General features: G+C 38.1%; 1 protein-coding gene across 2 annotated transcripts in view; it reads left to right on the forward strand.

Moving 5' to 3' along the window:
• Nucleotides 1-20,505, forward strand: part of LOC128534463 (thyrotropin-releasing hormone-degrading ectoenzyme-like) — a 204,486-nt gene that overhangs the window by 170,026 nt on the left and 13,955 nt on the right. For both annotated transcript variants that reach the window (XM_053508894.1, XM_053508893.1), the window contains exons 14-16: nt 10,995-11,142; nt 12,123-12,220; nt 15,664-15,771. In XM_053508894.1, coding sequence (XP_053364869.1) covers nt 10,995-11,142; nt 12,123-12,220; nt 15,664-15,771 — 354 coding nt within the window. The remainder of the gene's footprint in view (nt 1-10,994; nt 11,143-12,122; nt 12,221-15,663; nt 15,772-20,505) is intronic.

Genomic DNA, 20,505 nt, shown 5'->3' on the forward strand with positions numbered 1-20,505 from the left:
TCTTTTTACAGATGCATTACCTTTTTGCAGCGTGGAAATTTCTTCTTTAAATTTTTGGTTTTGGATGAACTTAATGATTTCGTTTTCTGCTCTTGTTAAGTTCTGAGTTGTCAGAGACTTGTGGTTTTCTGTTATTGAGTCATGTACATGTCCTTTAATCTTTTTTGTTCTCTGTTTAAGCATGTCCTTAACATAAAGAATCCTGGCAATGAATCTTTTCAACTTGTACTAGTCAGAGTGATAGTTAATCAGTTTACTCTCTCTGTAGTCTTTACGAGATTCACTGAGGCTGAATGTTTAATCTCAATGTCATGCTCTTTTATTGACAGATCATGAATGTTCTCAGGCCATTTACACTCTGGTTCTTTGAGAAAGGAGGGACCATGGATCCAATTGGCGTTTTTCATGAATTTATCACAAGAAACTCCCCTGGATGCAGAATCGGCTGGATTTTTTGAAGTATTGATATACCTCCACTGCTGGGGCTTGGTTGACTCTCTTATAATGGCAATTCTATTTGCAACAAAGATTTTGAAACAAAGTTTTTCATTGTCAATATATTTCAAAACAGTTGTACTGTCAGTCCAAAAAATAGAGTCCTGCAACTCCATTTCCAGTTGAATTTTCCACATTTTGTCAGTGCTCACAGCAACTACTGCCGCAGTCAATTCCATTCGCGGAATAGTGGTTTGTTTCAGTTGTTCAGTTGTTTCATACATACACCTCCCTGTTTTGTCACTTTACTTGGACTTTATTTTAACAGGTACTATGGCGAAAATGCAATTGTCTCCAGCCCCAGTACAGGCACTTGTTTCATGACTTACTGTAGCAGGCAAGGTATTTACTGTTTCAGCTTCATCAACTTTTACCATTACCTTTACATGAGCTGTGTCTTGTGCGGCAATGTCTAGCATGTGAGGATGTTTCTTTGAGCACGACTGACATGTGATTCTTCTTGTGCAGTCTTTGCTTAAATGTCCTTTTACTAAACATCCAAAACAAAATCCATTCTTTCTCAAAAAGTCCAATTTGTCTTTATACGCCTTAGCGTTGAACTGGTAGCATTCATCTAGGGTGTGGGTTTTTTTTTCACAGAATGCACAAGGTTTAGTGAAAGCACTGATAACTAATGCACCACTACTGTTTGCTGTTATCAAGTCTTTATAATTTTCACCAACCTGTTTTACGCCGGTTGCAAAGCTGCTACCTCTTTTTTATTCTTTTTTCAGCTTTGAAAAAGATTTTTTACAGTGTTTCTTATCACTAGCCAAAATGTTTAGATCTCCAAAGAGCGGATCTGATATTACTTTTGCCTGTCGGTCAACGAATTCCACCAACTGCACGAACTTGGCTCTTTTCCGACTGCGCTCCTCGTACTCGCATGCATGGACCCTGCATCTTTCATGCAATTTGTAGGGCAGTTTTGAGATAATAGTCCTCATGTTGATAGGACTTTCCATCCTATCAACTCTGACTTTATTTCAGGCCATTTGAATGCCTTTTGCATCAGCACTGTTGCAACTTTTAGCTCATTTCCAAACCTGTCATGTAACAGTTTCATTGCTTTTGCGTAACCACGATGATCTGGCATATGCTGGCAGCTCTTCACAAGGTCTCTAGGCTCTCCTCTAGTGTACTGCTCAAGGAAGTATAACTTATCGGCGTCGCTATCGGCTCTGGATTCAACAGCATGTTCAAATGCCTTCATAAAGGACCTGAACTCAAGCGGGTCTCCATGAAACAAAGGAACATCGCGCTGAGGTAAAGAAGACTGCCTTTGTCTGGCATTGCATCACTCTCTGAAGCTCTACAGTATCAAAGGTATGGCATGAATATTCATAGTCTTGAGAAGACCGTTCCTTTAAAGTACTTGTCTTCTTAGGTCTGATACTTACGGACGCACTTGAACTAAGTGCCTGGAGAGGGGATGGCAGTCTGAGATATTCCGTTGATGCACTGTGCACGTAGAGTTCATCATGTTCCGGTTTGGGAGCGTGTACACCACTCGATTCGATGACCACACTCTGTCTTGCATAATGTGGTCATTCTTCACGACTCTGATACGCCTTTAGTTTAGCGTCGGACATTGCAAGTGCCGTTTCGATTTTCATCCTTTCCATTTTTGCCTTTAACGCCTGCTGTTCTTTTAATGTCGCTGCCGTTAATCGTGCTTCCTCAGTCTTTAGTTGTACTTCCCTTATTTTTAATGCCTGCCGTTCTTTTAAGGCTGCTGCTTTAACCAACAAGGCTGCTCTGTTAGCTTCTTCTTTAAAGCGAGCTGAGGATTCTGTAGATGTTAAAGACCTTTTGGATGCTGCCGTCACTTCGCTTCCGCGCTTGTTAGAAGCGAGTGTCTTAGACGACACCATTGATGCACTGTTCATTGGTAAAACTTCCTTGTCGAATGTTTGAGACGGCTTAAAGCGGTTCCTAGTTTCCACAATCCACGATTCTACCTTTTCTGCAAATTCCGTACAGTACAGCAATTTTAACTTATACAAGTTTGGCAGATCATGTTTGCGTTCGTCTTCGTTTAGGCACAATGACACGTCTCTATTGCCTTTAGCAAAGTCTTTTAGCAGCCCTTTGTAGTCCGTATGGCACTTAGTTTCAACATCATGCAAATTGTAGGCATAGCGCATAAGCAACTCTATTTCTTCGGATAACGCAGTCAATTGACTCCACTTGCCTTCTTTGGCGTCCTTCATTTCGTGAATCTCTTTTGCGGAGTCTCTGTCGTCGAGCGCCATCACACGCTCAGAATCGGTGACAGCAGTGTTATCTTCGCCGTCTGCTTGTGTTCTTCACACTTCTGTATCTTAACAAACTAACGTGCGTGATAGACATGCAGCTACACAACTATGGAATGATGTCACAGAACAAATTATAAAGTGGTGTCACAGTACAACTTACGAGTATCATACTAAATGCTTAACTAATAAACTAAATGCTTAACTAGTAAAATAGAAATAAACACAACAACAAATTTATAAATATGAAACATGGCCCTTACAAATATCATCACTGAATACATTAAAGCTGATCACTTATATTTAGCTTTAACTTTTTAACTCTTTCTACAAACTATGTACCCATCAATGACACAGTTTAACACTAGTGTATACTAAGTCGTATTACTTTTATTAGCACACGTTGAAATATATGCATTTGTTTTGTAAAAGTTTGCATGAGAAGGACACATGTAAGACACAATCACATTAGAGATGGAAATAAAATCAAGTACACCATCGGGAGAAAAGCAGGTATGCGCCTCATGTAGAGTATTTGTTGTGTTGTTGTGGTGGTGTTGTTGTGTTGCCAGACTGAGTGTGTGCATTTGGATGCTGCTGAACAAAATGGAAAAAGTCAGACAAGGCTTTTACTTTAATGTGGAATTTTAAAAGAAAAGCTTGCAGAAGCTGGTAGGGAGAGTTACTAGCCTTCAGCAAAATCCTCCCCCTAACAAAAACTCAAGAGGAAAAAAAAAAAAAAAGAATTTCCCAAGGACTTGAAACTAATGCTCAGGCAGAGGGAATACATTTCCTTTCTTTTTGGTATTTTAAAGAGAATAATTTGATGATGGTGCACCTTGCTGAGCAGTGTAAAAAAAGAGTGAAAAAAAAAACATATGGTGATGATAACATGATACTAATAATTGATTCACTGTTCCGTTTCAACCCAGTCATTTTAAAGAAAACAAAACTAATGTTTTTACTTTGACAGGCCATAAAGTCCCGACTGTTCAGCATCACCAGTATACTAATCACCGGTCTGATCTTCTGTCATCATCTGCACCTGTTTCTCACTGTTTCGTGCCTTCAGCTGGATGTTTTTTTTTGTTTGTTTGTTTATGCTTGTTTAATGCTTAACAAACAAACAAAAAAACTTCCTCTAAAACTCTTCAGGTACAGTGACTGGACTGAAAATGAGAGCCAAAAACTATCCAAGGATGAGAGGCAAAAAAAAAAAAAAAAGAAATCCTTCAGGAAGCCTGGAGGACTATTCCTCAAGACTACATTAAAAATATACAAGAAAGTCTGTCTCTTTGGAAGCAAAATATAAAGAAATAAGGGGTGGTTTAAGACTTTTGCACAGTATTGTATGCTAAAAGAAAACCTAAGCAAATCATACAGGGCTTTATAAAGAAATGCTGCTTAAAGCATCTCATTTTACATCGCAGCAGGACGGCAAGTGTTTCCAATATTAATAGGAGATTCGTATAGCTTATAGCATTCACCTACAAGTTTTTCTGATTGTTTGGAAATGTAGCTAATGGCAATCCCCTACCCCCACCCCCCCCCCCCCCCCCCCCAACACACACACAAATAAATATAAAATAATAAACAAAATCGGAGGTTCATAACAGGTTGATACCTGGATATGAGCTATGGGTACTTTGAGTAATAAAGGTGCAAATACAGAAGATTTAACAAATATGGCCTATTACATCAAATCAGGAATTAAATCATATTTTGGGTGATTTGTGCATGGAGTTTGCATGTTCTCCTTGTGCTTGGTGGGTTTCCTCCGGGTACTCCGGTTTCCTCCCACAGTCCAAAGACATGCAGATTAGGCTAACTGGCGTTACCAAAATTGCCCGTATTGTGTGATTGAGTGTGTGTGCCCTGAGATGGAGTGGCACCCTGACCAGGGTGTACTCTGCCTCGTGCCCCAAGTCTCCTGGGATAGGGTCCAGGCCCCCGTGACCCTAAATACAGGATAAAGCGGTGTAGACGATGTGTGAGTGAGAGTGAGTAAGTTGTGCTTATTTTCAGATTCCTGAACCAAGTATATCACCATGTCTGGTTGTTGTGATTTTATTTACAAGACGAGCCCTGAGAACAAAATAAATGTTAAAATAATTTTTTTAGAGTATTAAATTTTTTTTCACTAACCAGCATGGATAGTGTTCGTTCAAGTACTTTAACAATGTTTACGATTTAAACCTTCTCCAGTCTTCTTGAAGGATCAGGATAAAGTATTTTTTTATTAAACTGATTTTGCTAAGATTTGTTACATTTCACCTACTGCACTCTATTGGCCAAACTGCAAAACCAATGTGTGCGACTTAATGCCTGATTTGAGATGACAGGTCACACATTTCACTTTTTTTTTTCCACAGCATAAAAGCTGAAATCCTTCTTGCCATATATATTTTTTCTTTCAAATGCTGCATAATACTTCAGAGGCAGCCAGCAAAACAAGCTTTTTTTGCATGTGCAGTTTATCTGTAGTGTCTAGATTTCTTCAAACTGATGTGACTGATTGATGCATAAGAGGCATCTTATTGCTGTACTTTTGCCAGACATTCTCTGAGAAACGTAAACAGTTTAAAAATAGCTGTTTCCCTGTTTGCATATTGATTAGCACTCAAACCTCCAGGGTCAAGGGTTCGATTCCTGCCTTCGTCCTGTGTGTGTGGTGTTCTCGCTGTACTTGGTAAGTTTCCTCCAGGGACTCTGGGTTTCCTCCCACGGTCCAAAAACATGCAGATTGGGCTAACTGGCATTTCCAAATTGCTTGTCATGTGTCCGCTCATGTCTTGCAATGGACTGACACCCTGTCCAGGGTTTTCCCCTGTCTCATGCCCCATGTCCATTGGGATAGGCTACAGTTGTGTGATGTCCATGATCACCTAAGTACAGTGTAGATCAGTGTAGATCCTTTTTTTTTCCATTTTCACAACAGACCAGATTCAGATGTGACAAAAAATTATTTTCACTCCGTCTCTGAGAAACTTTCTCATGCTCTTTACACCCTATTCAAGCACTTTTTAAATTCAGCATTTCTAAAACTTTTGTAAATCTAGTGAGATCCTCAAATAATTATATAAAACTTTACTAAAATATTGATAAATAGTGATCCATTGTGAAAAGCTTTTGATCTAATAAGCACTTCTTCAATTCCTTTCATACAAACAGGAACATTGCCAGATGTTCGCTCTTTTCCTCACTGTCTGTCATAGGCAGCGCAAACTTTTTCAGCAATTTGTGCTTCAGCAACTCTTCTGTGGGATCAGACTAGACAGGCTAGTTCTCACTCCCCATGTAACTTTTTTGCTGGATTGTACTTCCTTGGATCACTTTTGGTAGTTAGAAACCATTGCGAAATGGGAACACTGCACAAGACCTGATGTTTTGTGGATGCTCTGACCCAATCACAGACCCTTACTGTACTGTATGCTTGCCCATTTTTTTCTGCATTCATCACATCTTGTTAAAATATAGTGTAACAACCCCATGTTAATCAACTTTATTCACTTTACCTGTTAGTGGTTTTAATGTTATGGCTGATGAGTGTATGTTTTTAATCTCCCTTGTTTCCATTTTAATTAACTAGCACCTTTTTAAAGCATAAAAATATAAAAGTGGATAGGTTTAATGTTATGGTTATAGGAGGAATATTACAGTTCGGTGTATTTGATATTCTCCTTGTTAGTGCATGATAAAAAGCTTCTATTTTCTGTTGGGAACCTGCACCTGTGGAGTTGTTTATCACCTTTTATGTGGTTGGGATGCTGAAGAACAGACTTGCATAGTAAATGAAGCATTGTTCTCATTTACAGGTGTATACACTTGTGTATTTTTGTGCAAATTAAAAGTTGATTATAAAAAGGAGCCCTATAACTCTAAAACACACACGACTTTTGTTGCAAACTGTAGAGCCGTGTGAGCCAGACAGATGTATAGTTTTTGTGTAGTGTGTGGGATGGGTAAATTATTACTGGTAAATGTATAATAATAAATAAACATACAGGTAACTCATAGTAAATATAATAGATTACACTGGATAATTAGATCATTAACAGGATGAAGTTGAATGGCGTTCTGTACATTGAGAGTAGAGAAAACTACAGTAGGTGGATAATATATTGAAAAGTGCTCAGAAGAGTGGTTCTGATGGTGTCTCCTTGGATGGTCCTAACCCATGAGGTTCAGGACTCTGTGGAGATTTGCAGCAAAAGATCTCTTTGACCCAGTAATGCACAGTTCAGCAGAGATTGTGCTGAACATCCAGTGGTGGTGTCGAGCCTGCTTCCCTGGAAAGTGCAGGCAGTTTCCCATGGAAATTATGCCGGACAATCGAAGACAGCCACAGGTAAGGGATTGTCGACAAGACCTCATGGCTCAATAGATAGACACGGAAGTGATTCGAGATCCACGTGCATGGAAAGACAATGCATTGCTCACAGGTGTTTGTGAGTTTCTGGGGTGTATACTGAGGAGTGATGAAGCAGGGCAGGTTCCTGCCTCTTCTCATTCAGTGGTGCTGATTGTTTGTTGCTTAAAAGGAAGTCATGGGAGAGAATTTAAATTAACACACACACACACTCTTCCAAAGACTGCACTTTGGGGAAAACCGGCCATACAAAGACTACATTTTGGGCAGTGTTAAGTACCCATGTTTTCTAATATAATTATCCAAGTCAAAAAGGTGACTTACTGTACACAGGGTAATTTGGTCAATTTTATGGTTAGGTCACTTTAGCCCAGTCATACATTTCTGTTTAAAGTCTTTAGTCACCCCTCATTTATTCATATCTTGTTTCCAAGAGCCAAAATTTCTGAAGGTCTCTTTTGGGATTTTTCAGCCACCCAGTGACCTATGACTCTTAATGCATGAACCAGTGAGAGGGGAAACGAGGTTGCTGCTGAGGTTGTTACATAAACAACCATAAACCATTTTCCCCCGTCCGTCATTTTAACCTACTTTTGCACGGTACTGTACACTGCATATAATGCTTACTGTGATTGATTAATTGATAGATTTTCACTGCGATATGTGTTGATTAAGAAAAGGTTTTAGTAGACACAGAATTGTGTGTGTGTGTGTGTGTGTGTTTGTAGAACAGAAGAGGAGGCAGATGAATGTTGACAGAGCTCTGGTTCTTTTTAATTTTTAATGTAGCACAGGCGGTTTTCAGTGAACGCCTGACAAACTAAAAAAAAAAAAAAGAGGCAAAAAGGCCAAACTCTGTTTGTCTCAGTTTAAGTTCAAGGGAGAGAGAGTTTATACGTGAGAGCAAGTGTGTGTGTATGTGAATGTAAAGTCATTCTTTTCTTGGTTCACTGCCTCTACTAAAATGAAAAACAACCATATAAGTGGGCTGCTGGTAAGAACACACAGGTGAAAGCAATCACTCATTATGTGCTGATTCCACCCAGCACCTCTTTACATCCACAGTGGAAGATCGAGCACGGCCCCACTACCACAGGGCTTTAATTGCATTGTGGTTTTTAATTTAACCAATACAAGTTAATGAGTTTGTCAGGCAAACGTGTGACAAAGGTAAAAAATAAACTAAAAGTGCGATAGTACAGTGTTAACCAATCTGAGCATCTAAAGCTGTATTGGAGCAGTGGGAACCTATTTACGATTTTTATTGGTAAATTCTTTGTCACTTTAATTCAGACTATTACAGGTTCAAAACGGAACACTTGGATGGTCTTCCAAAATATTGATTTGAATAAGTGACCCATCTGCAATGGATTGGCACACTGTCCAGGTGTCCTAAGTCTCCTTGGATAGGCTCCAGTCCCCCAGTGCCCTTGTATACAGGATAAAGCAGTATAGACGATGAGTGAGTGAGTAAATGACCCATGTGATAATAGGTATGATCATCCAGCCGGGGCAATCTTTCTGCCTCACTGACAGGCAGAAAACCTTTGCCAACTCTTGCACCCTCTCACTGCAGCTTGACACTTATTGATCACCCAGTCCTGGTTTTAATTAAGTTTTAAACAGGCTTAAAAGAAGATGCTATGGCAAATGGTACCAAGTTGTACAACATTAGCTGCTTTATTTTTTTTTTAAATCAAATGACTAGTCTTGTTTTTTTTTTAATTCTGAAGTAATTTTGGCTTGCTTTCATTATTTTTTTATTTTTTATTACCATGTTTTTTTATAAAAAGTCACAGAAATGAAATCACTGGCTTTTACAAGATAATTATTACATTTGTGTGTAATCATATATATATATATATATATATATATATATATATATATATATATATAAGGGTACGTCTAAGTTCCATCCAACACATCGGGTGATGAATACCCCCCACCCTGGAGAGATATCATTAGTTTCTGTGGCAGTTACTTAAGAACATGCGCACAGACCTTTCTGGAGATGAGTTCCTAGGGCGAAATTTCGTATTGCGAAACGTATTTTCCCATAGGAAGTAATGTAAATACTGACAATCCGTCCCGACATTTACCCTAACTACCTTAATTTATGATTTTTTTCTTGGTACTGACTGGTTTAAAAATAAAATTGAAAGTGGGTCCCTTTTCTTCTTACTACTACCGTCCTTGATAACATTCTTGTGACCCATGGTGCTATGTTTTCATTAAATCTTGCACAAAAAAAACCCATAAACTCGCTTCACTTGGCTTTCATGCATGCATGAAAATATGGCAAACATGACACACTGATACAAACTACTTAGGCGTTATTCAGTTTGGATCAGTTTGTTTGCTCGTATGGCGGAAATGCTCCACCGACCGAAGTTAATTTCTTGCAAAATTTCAGTTTTTAAGGCAAAAATTCTTAAGGCGAGGCATTTGTATGCCAAGGTACCACTGTATACACGCTCTATACAACACTCTACATTTCTTGTGTGAATGCTCCTTTGAACATTTTAAGACTAAATTCCTTTGTAAGTGAAACCAAGATCTCAATCTGACCCCCAGACCACAGTCACGCACTTTTATCTTAGCATAATGTGAACCGAATAATAGATTTGGGGCACAGTGTTTAAATGGCAGGAAAGAAAAAATAACAACAGTGTTGTTTGTGGAGGGTTTGTGAAGCACTTTGCCTAGATTCAAAATTATATCTAAAAACCCTAAATGTGTCAAATTTGGACATTTTGGCCCACGATACAACAAACATACTTCTATGATAAACTCAATTACAATTAGCCATTTTCTTAACCAGGTACTTTACATAGCCATCTGGGGGGAAGCACATGGCTGGAGAATCTGTCTCTGCAATGTGTTCTTCTACCGCCGCCTCTAAGTGAACATGTGGCGTAAAGGAGCATCAAAGGGACAAACATTATGCAGATGAGCTTTTGCTCGGCTTTTAATAACACGAGTGATTAAGGCACTGATGTAATTGTGTTTTATTGGCCCTCTTTAATATCTGTTGCATAATTTGACACTCTGGATGCTCAATGCTCATGGGCCACCATGCTGCCTGTTTTAGTTTTCACTTTAGAAATGTTCATCCTTTTCAATCAGGTCCAGAAATCCGAATACACAATTAAGATATTTTCCTACTTGATGATACAAACATGTGCATGGGATTGTACTGTAAGTCTGCTTGGTGCACAGCCAAATGGCTGAAACCTTAGCTCGTTTGAATCATGTCTTTCTGTTATTTGGTACACAAACTCCTCCCTCCTCATCCGATGTTGTTCGGAGCCCTTGAAAAGCTCCAGGCTGTGGCGAGCTGAGACTAAGATTGATGAAAGAGGTGTAGTGACTAAGCTTTATGATAAAATACTGAGCCATATTTGCTTCAAAAAGCCTGTGGAATATTACCTTGTGTTTGATATGCTGCTCTTGATGACAGTGGATGGGGTTTAAACATTTCCAGTACCTTTTATCCTCCAAGCATGTAATAGTTTATGGATTTATGCAGCGTGAACAGGACTGCAGCATTAGAGAGGCTGTGCTTTCAGAAGGATTTTTCTTGTAAAGCTTTTCACATGGCCTTCAAATAGTGTTATGATATGATTTATGATCTATGTACTCACACAACTCTTTCTATAAACACTGAAACGGATATATTTGAGTGTTTTTGTCCTCTTATTTTAAACAAAGACGTCGCTTTGGCATAATGGATACTTGGACAGTCGCAAGGTTAACTTCGGCGCACTTCTTCTTGCTGTCTTACACATCTGCTCTCTATGTTATCTCTCTTTTACATATCTGTCCATCTGAGAATGTCTCTACATCAGTCTCTTTTATTCTATGTGTCTCTGCAGGGCAGGCTATCTCCCACAGAGCATCCCACTGCAGATCATCTGTTACCTGTCTGAGGAGGATGAGTTTCTACCCTGGCACGCCGCCAGCCGAGCGCTATACCAACTCGACAAGCTGCTTGACCGTACCAAGGACTACAGCATCTTTAGCGTAAGTGACTCCCCATTAGTCCTTGAGAAACTTCACCACTGACCTACGATCAACATGTTTAGAAGGGTTGAAACTCTGTTGGCATATTTGGCATAAGTCAGACTGTGTCAGGCCTTTGGGGCTTTTAGATCTGATCTGGAATCAGTTAAGAGCCCAACAGTAAGAGCAAAGTGAAATCAAAGCTGGCCTCAGATCTGCAGTAATAAGCTTCTTCACAAAGAAGCAGATAAAGAGAGATGTTCGATGGAACTGTTCCAGACCAGAAATGCTCAGTCTTTATTTCCTGTCATATGCTCCTGTGAGTACTGTCTTTCTCCTCCAAGGAGTTGCTTGCTGTGTTTGTCCACAAACTTGTTCAATTTCATTCACTTGCTTTGCTGCACAGTTGGATCTCAGAGCGGGTTTGGATTCTCATCTCATTAAAGAAGGTGGTGTAGTGGTTACCACTGTCGCCTTGCACCTTCAGATTCAGGGTTCGATTCCCGCCAGGGGTCTGTATGAATGGAGTCTGTATATCCTCCACGTGCTTGGTGGGTTTCCTCCGGGTACTCCGGTTTCCTCCCACAGTCCAAAGACATGCTGATTGGCCTTTCCAAATCCCATCACTGGTATGAGTGCCAATTCCTGTGATGGATTGGCACCGAATGCAGGGTCTTCTCAGATATGCTCAAGGCCCGCAGTAACCCTGTATACAGGATAAAGTGATATAGGTGTGAGTGGGATTGATATGACATGCTGTGGATACACACAAAAACAAAATGGCATTTGAGTTCATTTCTGTTCCTTAAAGACTTTGGGCATGTCTTCATCTGGCCAATCATCTGGCTGTGTACAGTATACAGTATGTGCCACCTTATTAACCATAACGTCTCTCTCCCTTATGCTTATTTACATTATTCATACTATCAAAGGCATACTGCATATTTTGGTTGTTTTCTCTTTTCCTTATCTCCTTCTTCCTCTCTCCTTCTTTATGTCAGAGTTATGTTTTGAGGCAGGTCGAGCAGAAGTATCATAAGCTGGGCTGGCCGAGTGTAAATGCAGACGGCTCTTTCCTGCAGGCAACCTATCAGACAGAGTAAGTGATAAGGCTTTCCCTGCTCAAATTAGAGACACACACACACACACACACACACACGGTGTAGGCAATCTTCTTTAAGGATTTACAGTTAAGGGGTCAAAAGTTTACATACATCTATCTAAGGATATTTAATCTCAGCATGTTTTATACAGTAAGTTAATTTTTTTTTTTTGTCTATTGAGTTGAGTACATTCCGTCGTTTCTGTAGCAGTGGCTCCTTAGCACAATGACCAGCCCTCCTCCTTCCTCATCTGGGCTTTAGTAATGGCAATGACAGAGTATTATGGTATAAAGTAACGGGACTTGCGGAAGTACCCAACAGTGGCTCGAACCCTCAACCTTTCAATCAGCAGCCCAGAGATGCCTGTTTTAGGTCCAAAGTTTACAGACACAAAGTCTTATTGCACAGTCTCGTAGATTCCAGAAGTTGATATAATTAAGCAATATTACACAAGAGGAAGTGCTGTTATGTTGGATATCAGCATAGCTGCAATGCAGTGGTAGGCACAGGGGCACAGTTAAATGGAAAGCTAGTGCACTAGGGTGTCCAATCACTTGTTCCACAGAATTGCCTCACCTTCTAGGACCTGCACATTTTGGTAGTTCCATATTGCCATAATTTTTCAGGACCGGAGGTTGCCCCTAGAAGCTATTAGAAGCTGCTAACTACAATTTGCTTCGCATAAATAAAGTAACACAAACAGTTCAGAGATCATTCTGAAAGACTAACACCATGGCACAATGATGTTTACAATGACATAATGTTGTCTAATGAGTTTTCTTCCTGGAAGTGCTTCCATGACTCGTTTTAAATGTGGGTTTTAACAGGCAGCTGTTCTCTCCTCAGTACTACAGGCCATACTGACTTACTTTCACCCATGCTGAGACCAACAATAGTGTAATTAGCGATTGTTCGAACACCTATGATGCAGAGTGAGACATATAGTTAAACATCCAAGTGCTGTTACCAACTATTATCAACACACATACAGTAGCATGCCTCTCGTCCAATCAGATTCCTTGGTCGGAACTAACTGTTGTTAATGATGATTGTAATAATTAGGTTAACTGTGAGTTCAACTGTGGCTTTATTTACATTTACATTGAGGCATTTTGCAGACGCTCTTATCCAGAGCGACTTATGAAAAGTGCTTTGAAGTTTCCGTCACTGGATAGATACTTACACTTATTTAAAAACCATATATTTAGAATGCAAGAAAATGAACCAAGACCTCAGAAAAATAAATATGGTCCTTTACCTCCTCAAATCTGGTTCTTTCTTAGCAACAGTCTTTGAGCTGAAGGTATTATGAGCATGTGTACTGTACATACAATTTAGGTAACTCCCAGGTCTGAAAGGTTCATCTATACCCCCAAGACGACTACACAGTTATATTTGTGGCATGTAAAATAGTATGTAGAAAGCTAGACTGAATTTTGCAGTTGATCAGCCTATTGGAAAAATATTGTCTAGTCAGATGTATTACAGATTGAATTATCTGGTATCAGCACCATGGAGAGAGGAAAATGGGTGAGGCTTTTAATCCAAAGAACCGCATCCCAGCGGTAAGGTGTGGGTGTGGAAGCATCGTGTTTTGGGGTTTTGTGTGTGTGTGTGTGTGTGTGTGTGTGTTTGTGTGTGTGTGTGTGTGCTCACAAAAGAACTTTAGAAAGTACTGGAGATGGTATCATGAGGAAGGAGGATTATGTAGAAATAGAGAAGCAAATCTTAAAAACATCAGCTGAAAGTTAAATCTTGGTGGTAACTGGGTCGGGGAGATTGACAAAAGTTCTGTGGGGAGGAAAACTCAAGTGAAGTTTTATGGGAAGTTTGTGGAAGGCGATCATAATGTAGTATGTAAACTTTTGATCCTTTAAAAATCACACATAATTGAAACAAATACATCATTAAAGTTATTATAAGGGTGAGTCAAAAATTATTCACACTTTGGTTATATTAAAACTTTTGTTGGCTACACTGGCTTACCGCTTTCTGTTCAAGGCTACCGTCTCCACAGTGACTGCTGCGCAGGTGTGAACGTATTACATCAGTTCATATGTAACTGCAGTGCGAGCAAAAATGGACACCCCACTTGTAATTTGCATAAAAGAAGATCAGCGTGAAGTGATACATTTTTTGTGGTCTGAGGGGGTACGTGGTACTGAAACAAGTCATGGATGAGAGAAAAACAGAAGTGTTTAAATATCTGCAAACAGAATCTGATAACGTAAGGAAGGTAATATTTTTAAGAGAATCATTACTGGTGACGAGACACGGAGCCTGAGAGTAAACGACAGAGGATGGAACGGAAACATCCTCAATCACCAACCAAAAAAAAAAAGTTCAAAAATCAGTTTTCTGAGATTCTCAAGGGCCAGTATTGGAAGATTATTATGTAAAAGGTTAAACAATCAATACAGCTTATTACAGTGAGAGGCTTAGTGAAGAGTTAAAGCCTAAACTTTAAATTAATCGCATAGGACCGCTATCCAAGGGCGTTGTGATGTCGCATAACGATGGAAAAACTTCATTTTGAGGTTTTAATCCTTCCTTTAAGGGGATGAAGATTCACTTCTGATGAAAAAGTGATGAGAGCGGTGCATTATTATTTTTTTTTTTATCTCAAAAGTCAACTATTTTCTAAATAAAGTTTTGAAATTAATAGATCTGATTTAAATATTCTAATTGAGGAAATACGGCATTTGCACGAAGTGTATGTAAAAGCAAAGAGATTATGTTAAAAAATTATGTATTTGTCTTTTTTAAAAGTTCTAAATTCTACAGCCAGAGTGCGGATAATTTTTGACTCACCCTCGTATTTCAAAAGGGAAGAAATAAATGTATTTTTAATCGAAATAAAGCAGATACAATAATAGATGTACCACAGAAAATGTATGGTACACCAACATCTCGGTGTTTGTAAAGGTTGTAACCTCACCTGTAACCCCCCTTTTTTTTTACCCCCTTTAAACATTTTTAAGTCATGGGGGATTCTCTAGGTTTGGAATACGGAACTTATTATTGTACTGTATATTTACATCTTCTGTTCTTTATATCCACACAATCTTAACCCATCATTCCCTTATACTTCTTTACTCCCTCTTCTGTTATTCCCTTTCCCCCTTCTTCACTTTCTGGCTAATCTTCATCCCATTTCTACCTCCTCTCTGCTCATTTCTCCTCTTTTTTTATTCCTCCAAATCCTTTCCATCTCTCTTTGAAACTTTTACTGCCATGTTTTGGGTTTGTGTCCTCATTTCCATATCCTTATTCCTTATCTTGCTCTCGCTGCCTAATTCCCTCTGTGCTTAAATCTCTCCTATGCTCTCACTCATTTTCTTCATCATAATCCCTCATTATATGGCTCCCTTCCCTCTCTAACCCTTACACTGGCTACATGGTTCCGATCCCTTCCATGTTCCTTTATTTACCCCACCAGAGAGCTACAAAGGGCGGTGATTATGCTGGCCTGCAGTTTTGGGAATAAACACTGCCACCGGCAGGCTGTGTCGCTTGTGTCCGAGTGGATCTCCAGCAACAAGAACAGGTAAACACACACACACACACACACACACACACACACACACACACACACACACACACACACATTTTACTATCCTTCTAAAGACCTTCCATTTAAATGATTAGTAATGCAGAATATATATATATATATATATATATATATATATATATATATATATATATATATATATATATAAGTTTTTGTTTTCTTTTATTTGCGAAAGTGTGTGTAAAGGTGGCTCATAAAGGCAACAAAGTGCACAAGTGTCAAAACGTGCTGCCTAGTGGTTTAGAGAGTCTGCCTCAATGGAATGGTTGATGGTTTAACATCTGATCAATATATTGCACTCAGCAATCTCTCCAACCTTCACTGTGTACCCCCTGTATGTGAAGAAACCATAGCAACACTTATTTGTTCATCTAATAGCTTTTGTCTCCGAACAGCCTTGTGTACATGGCAGTGATCCACAGGCAAATACAAGATGCCACATGTACCATCTAATACAGGAAAATGGAGCTTATGGGATGTAGGAGCAGCTGCTGCATTGTGTGTTTGTTTGTGTGTGTGTGTGTGTGTGTGTGTGTGTGTGTGTGTGTGTGTGTGTGTGTGTGTGATTCTAACAAAATATTATTTTCTTTATCCTGACCCTTTAAGTTCTTCTTTCCATTATTATTATTATTATTATTATTATTATTATTATTATTATGTAGTACTCCTGTGCAAAAACCTTAAACCACCAATCATTTTATGTTAAATTAAATTAAACGATGTGGCTTAACAAATAAAAACATTTCATTGAAACTGGCCAGGTACTGGGACTGGACTGAAAATGAGAAACAAATTCTTGCCAAAAATGAGAGCCAAAAAGTCCTTCAGGAAACCTGGAGAGCTATTCCTCAAGACTACATTAAAAATACAAGCTAGTCCAGCTCTTTGAAAGCAAAATATGAAGAAATCAGGGGTCGCTCAAGGCTTTAGCAAGGACTGTACTTCATCTTGTGCACTATACAAGAGCTGAGTTTTAACGTGTAATAAAGCACGTACAGCTCCGTCCTCTCGATCTGTCCTGATGGTGATTACAGTCCTCCCCGGGAATAAGGATAACGAAAATCTACTGGCACTGCATAATTCTAAAGAAAGCCACGGAGATCTCTCTTTAAAAAAAAAAAATAAATAAATAAAATATTTTAAAGACAGCGGATGGCATCATTCAGTTGTTATTACATCATTCTTATCCCCTGTGTTCGGATGATGCTTTTATCTGAAGCAATTTGCACTTGAATACAGATACGACAGATAGAGTACAGGACAAGGACCATGTTCAACTGCCCAAGTTCTTTTTTGGTAGAAGTGTCAGAAACAAGGATTTTTAATGGCATCTAGACAACCCTTTTGAAAGACCAAGGCATACACACAGAAAAACAATCCAAAAAAACTTAAAACACTTTCAGATGTATAAAAAGCAAGATAGATTTGAAAAATAAAAAATAAAAGAACAAGTAGTCCAGTATTTTCCAATAAATCACTGCATGAATTGTCCTAATTGTAATTGTCACATTAATCATTGCAAATTCGGTTTCATTAGATAATACGATTGTCAACTCTATTATTCAGCTGATTATAAAATAACACATAATGCAGCATGTTACTTAATTATTTATTTTATTTATTTATTTTAATTCACATTATTTTATTTGATATAACGCACCAAATAATAATTTATCCCCAAAACTCCATGTAGACACAATATACAATATGTATATAAGAAGTATATACTAATATGTACAGAATCATAAAGAGCTGGTATATATGAATAATGCCATTATAACTGTTAATACAATGCGACCTCCCCCAGTTTAAAGGATGCGCTGGCTGAGTGCCCGTCTCCTAAGCTTGGTGCTCACTTCATAATACCTTATTCATAATTTTAATCAATAAAAAATTCACTCTTTGAGCTTAATCAGAAATGTCATTAAAGTAATATAATGGGATTGGAAGATTTAAACTTAACTTTTGAATAGACCCAATAATTATATGATTTCTCATTGAAGCTATACTGAGGCCAAAGTTCCTCATAGCTTTTCCTGCATAATATGAAACCAGAAATGGTTTATTCACTGGTATGGGAGCAGAAATAATGTACTGTATATGACCTGATCCGTTCAATCCTCCAGAAATATCCCAGTTATTTATCCATGTGCATCCACCCAATTTCTCTATAAGCATAAATCTGTTTCTGATGGAAATTCCACAGGTGGCATCCATGGTCACTTTCTTTCTGCAGCAGAATCAGTTTCGGGATGAAAAGTTGTAGTTTTAACATTAGAAATGCATAGATTATACTTAGTAATTCATGGTTTTATTTTTTTTAACAATACAGACAAATCTCAACAGAATATGTTCCCTTCTTTAAGCTGAATTCACAAAAAAAATCTCAGTTGCTTTATTATTTATTGGTGTTAGTATCCCTTGTTGACTAGTAAAACGTTAGTAAAAAGAGCTAAGAGCTTAAAATAATCTGATCGTCTTTAATGTAATCAGGGATATTATTATTTTGGGTTGAAACCCACGTACATGACTCCCTGTCGTTCTGTACTGCAGAACTCTCTGCATAACTTATTAATGCAAGAAAAAAAAAATTGTACAATCGAGTATCTTACGCCTTGTTTACGCCAAGTTGTAATTTTTCCGTCGGCGGCCCAATACATTCCCCGTTTAAAGTAGATTATTAAATCCGTCACATGACTGTTCATAACATGATTTTTACTCAACATTCAGATTTTAGTGCATAACACTGGGTTCTCAGTTCGGGTATTTTATTATAGTGGCGTTTCACATCACTGCTTTTATTAGTGCCATTTTCAGAACATATGAGACAAACTGGTTTTAAACTTCCTGCAGGAAGAATAAACATACATTGATCTGCCCATTCATCTTTAAAGTTTTGGTTTTCATAGTGTATTTGCCTTGTTTTGGAGTAAGCCATGCTCTGTCGTGCATTTGAGTTTCTGGTACTTTGTAGGGGCAATATGGTCGTTTTTGTGTCCTCCACATGCTCTGTGTATTTATAGTACAATTACTGTCGCAATTTTTTATTCCATTTATAAAAATGATTTAACTTCAGGCAAATACAGAAGTTATTTTTAAAGCACATTTACTGTAAAACAACTTAGTTGACCAAAGTGCTGTAAAATTCTGCAATCCTGCAGAAACACAATTAAAATGACGATAAAAAAATCCAAATAAAACAAAACATTAAATGTACAATAAAAAAGCCTCATTGTATAAAATGAACAAATGAAACAGTGAAAAAAAAAAAGAGATAAAAATCCTGTTCAGCCAGATTCGCGTGATGCTGTGACAAAATTGCCTGGACAGACAGACAAACAGGCAGAAATCTGTTTGAACCTGGTTTCAGATCCTCCAATGTCGGGAAGAAAGATTATTGAAAAAGCAAGTTCTAAAAAATGTACAGAGAAAAGCTCACTTTGATTTATATAAATTACATTTTACTGCAAAAAGGTTGTTTTTTGTACTTTTTAAATTTTTATTATTTTATTATTTTTGTCATTGTGTATCATACAGATGTTGATAAACTGATAAATCATTTGTACTGTATTAATCAGTAGTCACATTTAATTAACATATATTGTTCTTTATTTAAGAAGAAAGCTAAAAAGATGCAAGAAATAATTCTTTGTTACATATCTTACAGTGGGCTTGCAGTAGACTTATTACTATTCAGCATCGTGTAACTTTAATACATGCGCCGAACTAAAACCACTATGTGCACCACTATAATACTTTTCCTAATTTATCTTCAAGTCAACTGCAAGTCTCAGTCCTTTTGCATTATAAATAATAGCTGAATTTGTCAGTAGTTGCTCTGGTTATTACCAGAACAAGATACATTATAATGTAGCTGTACTGTGAGGCAGGACTGAGCTGGGAGGCTCTGTACCCTACACACTGGGTGCATGTAAAGAGCGGGTTATTGCCAGAAGGAGCACTCATGGGTTCCTGTCAAGTATGTTCTGGACACCCTTATTAAAGCTTCCGACCATTCCACGTTGACAGCCCAGCACCATGAAGGTGTGGACAACTTTTTATTAAAGGCTCGATTGCCTCAGGCCCTTACAGTGTGGGCTTCTGTAACAAACTCCAACTCTCCATTATGTGCAAGCACCAACATACTGTAGCATCTGAATTTATTATAGATATCATTTCCAGTGTGCATTTTTAATGCATGTATTACAAATAGTTTTTATACTGTGTAAAAATCTCTTCCTCACAAAAAAAAAGTAAAAAATAAAAAAAGTTTACAACATGACTCATTTTAGATGGCATATAAACAACATAAAAAGGGAGCAGTTTGTAATCCACCCGAAGTTAAGCCGAGTCAAGATGAAGAAGCAGAACGTGATTTGTTGATGAAGATGGATGGCAAATTTTAAAATCTGACTAAAATCTGCACTAATGTATAATGATGCTTTAATAATTCCTCCTTGAAGTTTAAAATTATTTGCAAAAGAGCCTAAACCTAAGGCTAATCAGCCCTGCTGCAACTTTTTTGTAAGCTTGGATCAGTCCTGAAGTCTGTATCAAAACTTTAAGTGCATCCACAAGTAATAAGTCTAGCGGACTGGCTAATTGACATTCACAAATTCATAAATTTAAGTACAATCTTATAAAATCCTTTGCTAATACCTGTGTTTATGTTCATCTGGCATCAAGTTTTTATTCAGCTGCTAAATCATC

Source organism: Clarias gariepinus, chromosome 12 (assembly GCF_024256425.1).
Source record: "Clarias gariepinus isolate MV-2021 ecotype Netherlands chromosome 12, CGAR_prim_01v2, whole genome shotgun sequence".
NCBI lineage: Eukaryota > Metazoa > Chordata > Actinopteri > Siluriformes > Clariidae > Clarias > Clarias gariepinus.